Source organism: Hevea brasiliensis, chromosome 15 (genome assembly GCF_030052815.1).
Source record: "Hevea brasiliensis isolate MT/VB/25A 57/8 chromosome 15, ASM3005281v1, whole genome shotgun sequence".
In the NCBI taxonomy this organism is placed as follows: domain Eukaryota; kingdom Viridiplantae; phylum Streptophyta; class Magnoliopsida; order Malpighiales; family Euphorbiaceae; genus Hevea; species Hevea brasiliensis.
In genome coordinates, this window is record NC_079507.1 from 75,669,851 (window position 1) to 75,683,349 (window position 13,499).

The 13,499-nt window shown below is 31.3% G+C and overlaps 2 protein-coding genes and 1 non-coding gene across 3 annotated transcripts; all 3 read left to right on the forward strand.

The window, feature by feature from the left end:
- The first annotated feature begins 1,511 nt into the window (after positions 1 to 1,511).
- LOC110660260 (major allergen Pru ar 1) lies at positions 1,512 to 2,349 on the forward strand. Its single transcript, XM_021818494.2, has 2 exons — positions 1,512 to 1,775; positions 1,876 to 2,349. The coding sequence occupies exons 1-2, from the start codon at positions 1,592 to 1,594 to the stop codon at positions 2,172 to 2,174; spliced, it is 483 nt and encodes a 160-aa protein (XP_021674186.1). The 5' UTR covers positions 1,512 to 1,591; the 3' UTR covers positions 2,175 to 2,349.
- A 2,097-nt stretch (positions 2,350 to 4,446) lies between these two features.
- Positions 4,447 to 5,429, forward strand: LOC110660264 (major allergen Pru ar 1-like). Its single transcript, XM_021818499.2, has 2 exons — positions 4,447 to 4,688; positions 4,957 to 5,429. The coding sequence occupies exons 1-2, from the start codon at positions 4,505 to 4,507 to the stop codon at positions 5,253 to 5,255; spliced, it is 483 nt and encodes a 160-aa protein (XP_021674191.1). The 5' UTR covers positions 4,447 to 4,504; the 3' UTR covers positions 5,256 to 5,429.
- A 2,981-nt stretch (positions 5,430 to 8,410) lies between these two features.
- Positions 8,411 to 8,517, forward strand: LOC131174177 (small nucleolar RNA R71). Its single transcript, XR_009144426.1, has one exon. It is a non-coding gene; the product is annotated as a small nucleolar RNA R71 (small nucleolar RNA).
- The last annotated feature ends 4,982 nt before the right edge of the window (positions 8,518 to 13,499 follow it).

Below are 13,499 nucleotides of genomic sequence, written 5' to 3' on the forward strand. Positions count from 1 at the left end.
AATAAGATTTATAATAAAATTTTAAAAATTAAATAAAAATAAAATAATAAAATATTTAATCAAATTAATTTATAAATATATAATTTATAAACACTAAAATAAAAAAATTAAATTCTCTCAATTGATTTTTTTAAATATTAAAAATAAATAAATTAATTTACTTTTAAAATTAATAAATCGATTTAACTATATTATAAATTAAACAAGGAATCTTTTAATATGCCATATAATTTCTCCAAATCCGGAGAAAACCTTGTAGTCTTTATTGGCTGGCGTTGCTCCCTTTGATTTCTCATGTGCGTGAGAAGACAAATTCTAAATAGAAAATAAAAGGGTATTTTTTCGGTTGGTCGGTTGATTGACTAAACAAAATTTTTTTGACTTCATCGGAATTCTAAGCCAATTAACTATTGTTAGATGTTGCTTTCCTTCTAGACTACCCTTTTTGTTGGATTTTAAGGGATTTATATTATTATTATTATTATTGAAAAAAATATATAAATTAAAAAATATTTAATATTAATTTAAAATTAAAATTTTAAATTAATTTTAATTATAAAATTATTGAATAATTTCTTCAACATTTAGAATAATATTTTTCTATTTTTTTTATATTTTCAATTTCAACTCTAAACGTAATTTCTCCAAGAAAATATTTTACAAAGTTATTTGTGAATTTCAATTTGTTGTTAAAAATAAAGTTTTTTTTTTATAATTTATAAATCAAATATAATTTTATTAATAAATGAAATATTTAATTTTTTATACAAAAAAAATTAATTGATAGTTTAATGATTAAATGTTTATTTTATAACATGTAAAACTATGAGATTAGGGATTAAAAAATTTTAATAATTTTTTATAAACAAATTTTAAAATATAAAAAGAATGTTTCTTAATTTGTTAAAAAAATAAGAATTAACTATTATAATTATTTATTTTATTAATATAGATTATTGAAAAATCTTCAACCATAGGAGCAAGCAAGTCTCTTTCATCAAGCTATCATATTTCATATTCGGGCGAGAAAATTATAAGGGATGCTACGCACAACATTGACTAAACAATTGACTAAATATATATAGAGTTTTTTCTTTGAGCTTTATTAAAAATCCAACTTGAAGTTTAAAAATAATTATAATATTATTAAATTACAATTCATTGACTAAATATTAAATACAAAAACATAGATCATTAATTATTTTCAAAATTATATAATGATGAAGATAATATAAATAAAATAATTTATATTATCTTCATCATTATATAATTTTTCTAGTCCTTCTTGGGCGGCAATTCCTGTATTAGAATGCTGCCGTATAGCTTACTGTCAAAAAAGTGACCACATCTAGAAGGACAAGCGATTAGAATTTAGTAGGACACTGAGAATTATTTCCATTATCAAGCATGACTTCTCTGACTCAAATGCAATTGCGTTCAACTTCATCTCTACAAAAATTTGACACGAAAACTTGGTAGCTTATTCTGTGAAGTATATAAATACCTCTCTTTGCTACTTCATTTCATCACACCACACTCATCTGTACACTCTCTAGCTTCCCATTTTGATATATATTTTCCAAAAGCCATCATGGGTGTTTTAACTTTTCAGAAGGAAACAGCTACTGCAATCCCCCCAGCCAAGATGTTCAAGGTCTTTGTCCTTGAAGCTGACACTGCTATCCCTAGCATTGTGCCTCAGGCTGTTAAGAGCGTGGAGATTATTGAAGGAAATGGAGGACCTGGAACCATTAAGAAAACTACCTTTGCAGAAGGTTTGTTAATTTAATTAGACCTTTAATTGCTAACACAAAGGACGTTTATTATTAATTGTTCCTAAGTCATAATTAATAAATGTTTATATTGCACATGCAGGTAAAGAATACAAGTATATTAAGACCAAGGTTGAGGCGGTGGACAAAGATAATTTCAAGAACAGCTACAGTATCATTGAAGCTGAGCCAAAGTTGGATGTGATAGAGAAAATTTCATATGAGATCGAAATAGTGGCTTCTCCTGATGGAGGATCCATTATTAAGAGCACCAGCAAGTACTTCCCAAAGGGAAACAGTCAGATCAATGAAGAACAAGTCAAGACTGGAGCAGAGAAGGCCTTGGGATTGTTTAAAGCTGTTGAAGCCTATCTCTTGGCAAATCCTGATGCTTATAACTAAATATCGATCGTCCCTGAAGTTTAAAAAAGTGCATGGCTATATATTGTGCTTTCTCTTTTACTTTTCTTTTTTGAGTTTGAAAGGCCATTCTACTTCTGGCCCTGGCCCTGGCAATAAAAGTTTGTTGTTGTTGCTTATAAAAAAAAAAAAAAAAAGTTTGTATTTGTATTGAGAAGATGGCTTGCACTTTATAACGATCTAAATTATGGATTTTTCTTATATAAATTTAGTTCATCATGGATTCAATATATAAAATACATGATGTGGCTTATATATTAAACATATGAATTTTATATATTTATAATTTAAGTCTATAATAGAGCGAGTCTAAACAAAAATTTATTCAAATTACGAGCATAATTCCAAAGATTATCATAATAAATATACTATAATTTTCTTCATAATTATATGCTGCATACATTTCTTGATTATTGTATGCTTTTCCAAATGTTAGAAACAATTGTTTGCTGGATGGACTTAATTTATTATTGTTGACAAATCTTATAAACTAAATCATTTATTTATTTAAAATTATCTTATACATTTTATTTTTTGTCATTAAGGATAATTTTTGTAAATATAATTTAAATAAAATATATAATTATTGATGAATTTGAAAATTAAATTATTAATTATTGAATGATCAAATTATTATCTAAATTAAAAATGAGAACATGTCCATAGTTTTGCCAATCCACTTAAGACATTTTATAAAATATCTTAAATTTTATCATAATTAATTAAATAATATTATATACCAATTGCTATACACATCATCATCAATGTTGATTAATTATAATGTCATAGACAATATTTTTCCGCAGTTGACCAAACATATTAATTTAGGCTATAACATTAATTAATAGCTGTTGGATCTTATTATATAGGTTCTGCTTTCTCTTTAATTTTTTTTTTATTTTTCTTATTTTTTTTCTTTCTTTTATCTCTTATTTGGATGGCCATCAATAAATATTTTTCCTTAGCAACCCCTCACTTTCTTTTTTGTTATTTTTTTTAATATAACTCTCATATCTAGATTTTGAGAAAAGTTTTGAAAATATCTCTTTAAATTTATTATTATTAATAGATTTTAAATAAATAAATCTTAGATCTATTCTTATTAATAAATCTTGAACTTTTATAGTGTTTTTTTCTCTCATTTAATGGAATTTTTATATATTTTTATTTTTGAAATATTTTATTTTTTTATTAAAAGTGTACTCTATGAGATACAAATCATTCTTTTAATAAGAGATCTAAATTTGAAAGTTATTTAATGGACTCATAAACAAATTATGGAATCAAAAATTGTAGTGCATAATCTGTCTATTAGTCAATTTATATGCTCTATCAATATTATCAAAATTTTTAAATTGTTTATATTATTTTTTGTACAATCAATTAGTTTTATTTATATAAAAATATATAATATATTGATTTGTATTTTTTCTTACTTTTTATTATTTCTAATTAATGGAATTTTCTTCCATTTTTATAAAAACAAAATCAATAGTTAAATAATAATAATAATAATAATAATAATAATATTCTACTCCTTCAAATTCAATAACAATTAATGTCAGCTGCCATGGTTGCTTGTGGGTTTTTCCCAAACACGAGACTTGACTATTGTAATTATTCGTTTCTATTTAATTAAATAATTGAAAATCTTGCCATTCTAAAAACCAAAAGGGAAAATCTTAAACCTTATCCAATAGCAAGCATTGTTGACTCTATAAATTTATATAATTAGGGTGAAAAAAATTATATAATTAATTGGAAAATTTTTTGTTTAAACACTATAAATTTAAGATGTAAAATCTTTGATGAAATTCATAAATTATTTTGTGTGTTAAATTTATGATCATCATATAATTATATATATATATATATATATATATATATATATATATATATATATATATATATTATTTACAATACTGCCATATGGATTATTGTCAGCGGAGTCCATATCTAGAAGATGTATGAATCATTATATTTTATAGAATGACTATATATATAGGACGCTATTTGAAAAATAAAAGCTTGATTTATGAATTTATAAACATAATTTTAAAAACGAATTTGATATTATTAAATAAAACGGATTAATATATAATTGGACATTCATTTTAATTATATGAGATTAATTATTTATTTCGAGGTCTCAAGCAATGCCTTCTTGACTCAAATGCAAATAATTAAATCCTAAATTCTGGGAAAGCTCCCCCTATAAATGCCTCCCTTTGCTCCTTCATTTAACATCACCACTTTCATCTATACATATACTCTCTAGTCTAGCTTCCATCTGATATTTTTTCAAGGCCATCATGGGTGTTGTGACTCTTGAGAAGGAAATTACTGTTGCAATCCCTCCAGCCAAGACGTTCAAGGTCTTTGTACTTGAATCTGACACTGCTATCCCTAGTATTCTGCCTCAGGCTGTCAAGACTGTGGAAATCATTGAAGGAAATGGAGGGCCTGGAACCATTAAGAAAATTACCTTTGGAGAAGGTTTGTTTTAAAGGGCCTCTAAATTAATTAACAAACATGCATTGCAAAGAGCTTGAGAAAGTAAATAAAATAGAAATTTTTGCCTAAATCGGTCCATTCTAAACTCAATATATAAACATGTGAAATTCATATTGTTAATATGATTTCAGTATATATCTTGTATCTTGAGTTTATAATAAATTATGTTTAGATGAAAAAAATCTTAATATATAAATATATTGTTTTTAGGATGATTTAATAGCACTAAACTAAAGCTCATTATTTGTAGGTGGCGATTTCAAGTATATGAAATCCAAGGTTGAGGTTGTGGACAAAGATACTTTGACACACTGCTACAGTGTTATTGGAGGTGATCCATGGTCAGATTTGCTAGAAAAAATTTCGTATGAGAACAAAATAGTGGCTTCTCCTGATGGAGGATCCATTATCAAGTGCACCAGCAAGTTCTTCCCAAAGGGAAACGCTGAACTGGATAAAGAAAAAGCCAAGGCTAGAGCAGAGAAGACCTGGCAGATCTTTAAGACTGTGGAAGCCTATCTCTTGGCAAATCCTGATGCCTATAACTAAGTATCGCCAGAAGTTAAAAAGTAGCTATCTTGCTGCTTTTTTTTTTAATAAGGGTGTGAAAGGCCAGACTAGTTTTGGCCTTACAATAAGAGTTTGTGCTTAGCTTGTACTGTAAAGATTGCTTGTGTTCTAGTATTTTCTAATATCATAATAAATATAATGTTGTATTTAGTATACTGCTATTTTCTTTACTAATATATGATATATAGATGCATTTCTTGATTTTTAGCCATTATGGGTGTTGTAACTTTCGACAGGAAATTACTACTGCGAAACAAGTTTTTTGTCCTGGAAGCTGATAACGCGGTCCCAAAGAACCAAATCAATGGATTCAAACCCGATTCATGATCCATTTTCATTAATTTAATTTTGACTGATTTTAATTTCAGATTAGATCAATTCAGTTTTGATTTTGAATAAGATGGTAGTTGAGTGTAGTTGCAAGCCTGAAATGAAATGGAAGGCCTAAAAACCATCAGGAAGATCAACTTGGCAGGACGGGCAAATTATTAATTTGCCGGTAGGAGGTTAGTAATAAGATTTACACGCTTAATTAATAATCAATTAATTAATATGAGATTAATTAACTGTTCCAAAGTCCCAAATAAATGTTTTTGTTGCGTAGATTAAGAAGTAAATATATACATGAAGCAGGTAGCTAATTCAAGTATATTAAGACCAAAGTCATTAAAGCAATGGACAAAGACAATTTGAGGCATTGCAATATAGTGTTGTTGGAGGCCATCAATGGATGGACGTGCTTGAGAAAGTTTTATATAATACCAGAGAGGTGCCTACATGTGATATGAGATAACAAGTCAATAATAAATTAACACATATATAAATATATTTATAAATTTAAAAAAATTATTTAATAATTATAATTTTTTGAAATTTATCCATATACTTATTTATTTATCATTAATTTATTATTTATATAAACCGTGCTACATGGTATGGGGTAGCTATCTTATGCACTACACCATACTTCCTCATTAAGCTCTCAAATTGCTTATTACAAAAATGGGAACCCCCATCACTAATTACAGCCCTAGGAGCTCCAAATCTGCTCAAGAAAAATTTCTTCAAGAATTTCACTACCACTCTAGCATCATTAGTTGGAGTTGCAATAGCTTCCACCCACTTTGACACATAGTCAACTCCAACTAGGATGTATTTATTACCAAATGAAGGAGGAAATGGCCCCATAAAATCTATTCCCCAAACATCAAATAATTCCACTTCAAGAATATTATTTAGGGGCATTTGATCTCTTTTTGACAAATTTCCACTCCTTTGGCATTTATCACATTCCAACACAAATTTCCTCACATCCTTAAAAAGATTTGGCCAAAAGAAACCAGCTTGCAAAATTTTACTAGCTGTTTTAGAGATTCCAAAATGTCCTCCATAGTCAGAAGCATGGCAATGATGCATAATACTCTGTATCTCCTCTTCAGGAATACATCTCCTTATTAAACCATCACAGCATCTCCTAAAGAGTAAAGGGTCATCCCATCTATAAAACTTCACCTCATGCAAAAACTTTTTCTTTTGTTGCCATTTCATACCTAGAGGTAAAACTCCACAAGATAGATAATTCACAAAGTCTGCATACCAAGGTAGTTTAGCAACAAGAGAGAAAGTTGTTCATCCAAGAAAAACTCATCCAAGTCAATAGGTATATAGAACTTTCCAACCTTCAGAGGCACATTCTCCAAAATCCCTTCAGGATACTTGATTGATCTGTCAGCTAACTGAAGAGAAATGTGGGTTGGCATAAGATCTCCCATATTGAGCTTTTCATAAATGGAGAGGGGCATAAGGCTAACACTAGCCCCTAGATCACATAAAGCTTTTGTAGAACATGATTCCCCAATGTGGCATGGAATTGAAAAACTCCCTAGATCCTTGAGCTTTGGAGGAAGTTTCCTTTGGAGGATAGCACTACATTCTTCAGTTAAGGCTACAGTCTCATGGTCTTCAAGTTTCCTCTTGTTTGAGAGAATTTCTTTCAAGAATTTGGCATAAGAGGGCATTTGTGAAAGAGCATCAATAAAATGCACATTTATATATAGCTTCTTCAAAACCTCTAAGAACTTCCCAAATTGCTTATCAAGCTTGGCTTTTTGAAATCTTTGTGGGAAGGGAAGCTGTGGCTTGTAGGGCTCAGGAGGTATATACTTCTCTTCCTTCTCTTCAATTTTCTCCTTACATTTTCTCACTCTCTTGTTTTTCACTCTCATCGCTTTCTTTCTCATTTCTCTCTTCTCACTATTTTCACTCTTCTCATCATTTACAACTTTCCCACTTCTTAAAGTAATAGCTTGACCTTTGCTCTCTTGGGTTTTCCGTTGACTTGGTAGTTTTCCAAAAGACTTGGCACATGAGGAAGATGCTTGTTGTGCAATCTGATTTTCCAGCATTCTGTTATGTGTTTGCATCTGTTCTAGCCTTGCTTTCATCTCTCTCATCTCCTCATCATGCTTATTTTGGTTAGCAAGAATCTGTTGTAATAAAGCTTCTGTGGTGGAACTTTGTTCTTGCTGTTTTGGAGGAGGATTCATATTTTTCTGCTGAAAATTAGGCAATGGTTGCCTATTTTGCTGATATGGAACTCCTTCTGTCTTTGTTGTGGTTGAAAATTCTGATTTGGAACTTGACTTTGCTGATTTCCCCATGAAAAGTTGGGATGATTCCTCCAAGTTGGATTGTAAGTTTGAGAATAAGGATTCCCCATTTGCTTGTTTCCATAATTACTAACATATGCAGCTTGTTCTCCATAATCTACTCCACAGCTGGTAGTTCCTTCTGCATAAGCCACTTGTTGTGAACTTCCAGATGATGATGATGAACTAACCAACATACTCAAATCTTCCATCTTCTTAGCCAAAACATTTGTAAGTGCATCAAACTTTGCATTAATCATGTTGAACGGATCAAGATCATACATCCCAGCAGCTTGCCTCTTTTGAGTTGGAGCTGGTCCTCTTGGACTACTCCAAAGATGAGTATTCTTTGTAATTTTCTCCAATAGCTCATAAGCTTCATCTTCATGCTTCATAATAAATTCTCCTCCTGTTTGAGCATCAATAATCCCTCTAATTGTAGGAGTGACATTTGTGTAAAAATTCTGGTTCATCATCCATTTCGGAATGGCATGATGTGGGCATAGTCTCTCTAATTCCTTCCATCTCATCCATGATTCATAAAAAGTTTCATCCTCTCTTGGTCTGAAAGCTGTCATTTGATTCCTCAATTCTTGAGTTTTTCCAGGTGAAAAATATTGTGCAAGAAATGCATCAGTGAGTTGCTCCCAATTTGTAATGGAATTGTGAGGTAAAGAGTCAAGCCAATCCAATGCTCTATCTTTCAAAGAGAATGGGAATAGCTTCAATCTTGCTGCATCATCAGACACTCCAGGTTGTTTTTGCATATCACAAATCATAGCAAACTTCTTCAGATGTGTGTATGGATTTTCAGAAGGATGTCCTCCAAATTGAGAATTTTGAATCATTTGAAGAACTCCAAAATCCATCTTGTAACTATTTGCATCAATTCTTGGTCTTGCTATGCTCTCTCTCAAGTCATCAAAACGAGGAAAAGCATGATCCATCATACTTCCCCTAGGCACGTTTGCATTAACAACTTCTTCCCCTTGGGCTGCATTTTCATTGTTTCGATCATTTCCAGCATTACCAACACCAATTCTAATTCTTTCATCAGCCATGTCTGCTTCAATTTCGGTTTCTCTCAAGGCTTCTTTCCTTTTTCTGGTTTCTTTCTTGTTGGCTTTACAAAATTTCTCAATTTCAGGATTGAACAATAAGGATGTGTCACTTGTGCTTCTAGCTCTTCTCATAAAAGATTAAAAGTACCTGAAAAAGAACAAACAAACACAAAATGAAAAGATAACAAAATAAAACTAAAAACAACTAAAATAATCAAGAATTCAATATTAAACAAACAACTCCCCGGCAACGGCGCCAAAAACTTGATGTGGCCCAACCGCAAGTGCACGGGTCGTACAAGTAATATAGTAAAGATATCGTTCCCACGAGGAGTTGTGTTAATGATTGAATTTTTTATATAAAAAGTTGACTAAATTGAACTAATTTCAAAATTAAAATAATAGATTGAATGGGTATTGGAGTATGAAATCTATATGTGCAAAATGAATAATCTATCTAACGATGTATTAACTAAACTAAAATTTCATCAAATTGAAATAAGCAAGTTCAAATATGGCAAGATTTAAAATGGCAAGCAATTAAATTCAATTGAAAATTAGCACTGATACAAAGGTGATTGCGGAGTTAGTGATTTGATATTCGAGCTATTTTGGGATTTTAAATTGGTTATCCAATCTTATGAAACTTATGGGTTTTAAGGAGATTAATTCTTAAATCCTTTGAATTCCATTTCGAGTGAGACAAAGAGTGCCTTAATCAATCTAATCCTACTTTCGTGGACTTAGAGTTAATTAAGACCCATTAAGTTCTTTAATTAATCTGTGAATCCTCTTAATCCTTAGCCTATTTCTAGGTCTAAGTTAATTAAGTCCAATTTCTTGATTATCTATCATAGGGTCTTCTCCTTTCGGTGCTTCAACCATGGATTAAGAACATCACTTAATGGGATCCTACACTAAGCATGTCATTAAGCACACAAGAAATGAATAAAACTCATTAAGACCACAAAATATGGATTACCCAATCAAAATCCTCAAAATATCTCAAATATTACAACCCTTACTCCATAATCAAAAGTAAACTACTCACTATCCATAATGCTTTCAAGATATATTGAGTTTAAATGGAAATAAAGCTTTAATCTAAGCTAAGGAATAAGAAATTAAACACTAGAAATGTAGAAAAATATAAGGGAAGAAAGAAATCTGCAAATCTTGGTTGAAAATGGTGTGGAAGGTGAAAGTGACTCCTCAAATTCTGCCTCTCTTCTCCTTTCCTTTTCTGCTCCTTGTCTCCCCTTTTCTAAAATGGGAAAATGAGACTATTTATAGCATTTTTCTGACATGGAGCCCTAAAATGGTGTGTTCTAGGAGGAATTATCTGAGGAATCTTACGCGACTCATTAATGAACTCTTTATGGGATCGCATAAGTGGACTTCATAAGTTATCAGATCCCTTATGCGATTTAGCTGTTACAGTTCACTTATGCGAATCGCATGACTTGGTGCATAGGTTATGCACAATTCCGTGAGTACATAAGGGAGGCGTGAATGTGCATAAGCTATGCATCTCCTTATGCATATTTCGAGTATTGGAACGATGATTTTTCTCCTTATGCAGATCTGCATAGCTTATGCGACAAGTTATGCACAATTTGGTCAATGCATATTTCACTTGAAAACTTGTTTTGATATCTTTGGTGTAGAAGTCACTCCTCAATAGCAAAATTTCTCTTGATCCTTCAAAACACCATTTTCCTATAAAACAAAGTAAAAATTGCAAATTAATCCAAAATCGACAATTATAAAAACTAACTAATTAACTAATGAAATTAGCTAAAAATGACTAATAATCAAATAAAATGGCTATAAAATTAAACCTAAATGATTATGCAAAATGTATGCATCAAATACCCCCAAACTCAAGCTTTTGCTTGTCCCCAAGCAAACTTTAAAATGTAATGCAAAATTTTTAGGGGTGCCTTATCCAAAGAGCTATGAAAATTACCTATTAAAGTAACTAAACACACCTTTAGCCATACCAACAATCCATATACCCATCCTTCAAAATGCAAAGAATCTAATGCTTATCCAAGCTTTCACCGCTTAGCCATCAAGTCAATTATCATTCAAAATCCCCAAACCAACCAATCAAAATAGAGAGTCATGCTCAAAAGGAATTCTAGGACCATCAATAACCAAAGTGTCTCTATATAGAATGATGGAATTAAATGAATGAATGGATAATTTTCCCAATCCCATAGGCAAATTCCCTACTCCTATCTCCACTAATGTAGCAAGCACTATCAAGAGATCAAAGGTCTTTTTAGGGGTGTAATGGGGCCATGGGGTTCAAAATGAAGCTAAGAAGAAAGATGGGTAAAAAGGATTCAAAGCATGAGAATATTTTCAATTTTGAAACATAAGGTACACTTTATTATATATTTTTTTCTTTTTCTCTCTTTTTTATATAGGAGAGAAATACACAATGAGGATTGTCAAGTGCTAGCATATTTTACAAAACACATAAAATGGAGGGACATTTTAATACTTTAAACTTGTATTTTGCATTTTCTTTTGATGCTTGTCCCTAAAATTTGCCACCCCCAAACTCATTTCTTTTAATACTTTGGGTGGATTTCTTTCATTTTGAATGACAATGGTGAAAAGCACATATACTAGCACTTTTACAAGATGACAAGCACTTCTTCTCCCTTTTATTGTATATTTTTTCTTTTTTTTTTTAATTTTTATTTTTATTATTTTTTTAGAAAGTGTACCTAATATTCAATATTATTCTCATGAAAAGGGTTGGAGTGTTTGGTTCATTGGCTAGGTAACAATAAGGATTTCAAGAAAAATTAGGAATAAAAAGGCTCAAAGGGGTTTGCAAGGGTAAATTTTAATTAGGAAAAAGGGCCAAAGGTTTAAAATGAGAAGGTTTTAAATCAAAGAATGCCTAATCATCTCTCTTTTCAAGTATAAGCTGGTATTTCGCCTTGAAAGGTTTAGAAAATTTGTTCTAGGATTGGTGAGACATCATTTGACTACCTTATATCCAATAACTCCCTCTAAACACTTCCATCTCCAAATGACTAGTTGGGTGGCTTTTTGGCTAAGAAGATATAGGCAAGGGATAGACACTTCAAAACCTTGCACCTTTTAGGAAACTTTCAATCCACAAACCCAACTAAAAGGTGGGTCAAATCACTCTCATAGGCACATTTTCAATACTCAAGGGATTTGGCAAAAGAATTTAATGCATGATGCATGATTCCTAAAAATGAGTAATGCATTAACTAAATGGAGGAAGTCTATTTGTATGCAATGTGTACAATTTCTAAGTGATGTATAATGTGTGTGTAAATGTGTTATGTATATGTATGTATGGATGTGTATGTAAATATTTACAATATATGTAAATGGAATGGGATGAGATGCTCCTATACTCAAAATGTGAAAAATAAAGCCAAAAATCAAAATGTGCACCCCCAAACTCAAAATTGGACATTGTCCTCAATGTCTCAAGTAGATAACCAAAACTCAAAGCAAATAATATTGATCAGAATTGTAAAAATTAAGAGCAAAAGAAAGAGTTACAGTATGGGCGGAGGAGAATTCAAGATATAAAGGGATGCATAAGAAGGCGCACGAGTTATGCAGAGTTAAGTCTTGTCGAACATGTGCATAAGTAGGGTGCATAAGCCGTGCAGTTCTGCATGAGTGGCAATATGGGTTGCATAGGCTATGCAGGACATTTACATAAGGGGAATACAGCCTGTGCAGTTATGCATAAGTAGCAGAAAGGGTTGCACAGGCTGTGCAAAATATCTGCATAAGGAAATTCATAGCCTGTGCAGTGTATACAAAAGCTGCTGCATGATGATTAGCAAGGGGAAATGTACAACCAGCAGTAGAAGCATTGAAATATATACAGAGTATGGGCAAATATGTACAGAAGGGCAATAAGTGCAATGAAAATCAAAGAAAACTAATGTAATAGCTATCCAATGAAACTTCAAGAAAAACAGAATTTAAAACAAACTAATTCAAAACAAACAAACATAATTCAAAACAAACTATAAATGTTTGAACATATTTACAAAGGAAAAGTCCTACAAGTTGGAACAAAAGTAAAACAAAAACTAATCTAGTTCTATTATTTTGCCCTTGTCCAAGGATGTTGCTAAGGGGCTGGTAGCTGTTGGTTGCTGTCGAAATGATGGTGCTGGAGGAGGTGATGGAGGTGGAGGTGGCATTCCCAGAAAGATCATGAGTTGCTTCACCATCTCCTTCAATTCTTTACCTTGTCCACTGGTTTCCATGACAAGGTCAAATAGTTGATCATGACGATCCTTAAGTGTATCAAGACCAGTGTCAAGCTTCCTATCCACAAAGTATATGTCATCACTAAGCCTTTCAAGATAGGTGAATAAGGCTTTAGTGTTGAATGCAGGAGGGGCTGTGGATGAGGAAGGTTTAGCTGTAGGAGGTATGAAATTTGGCAGAGGCTTTGGGGTGTCTGTGCGGTGAGGGGTGGGATAGGTTCGGTG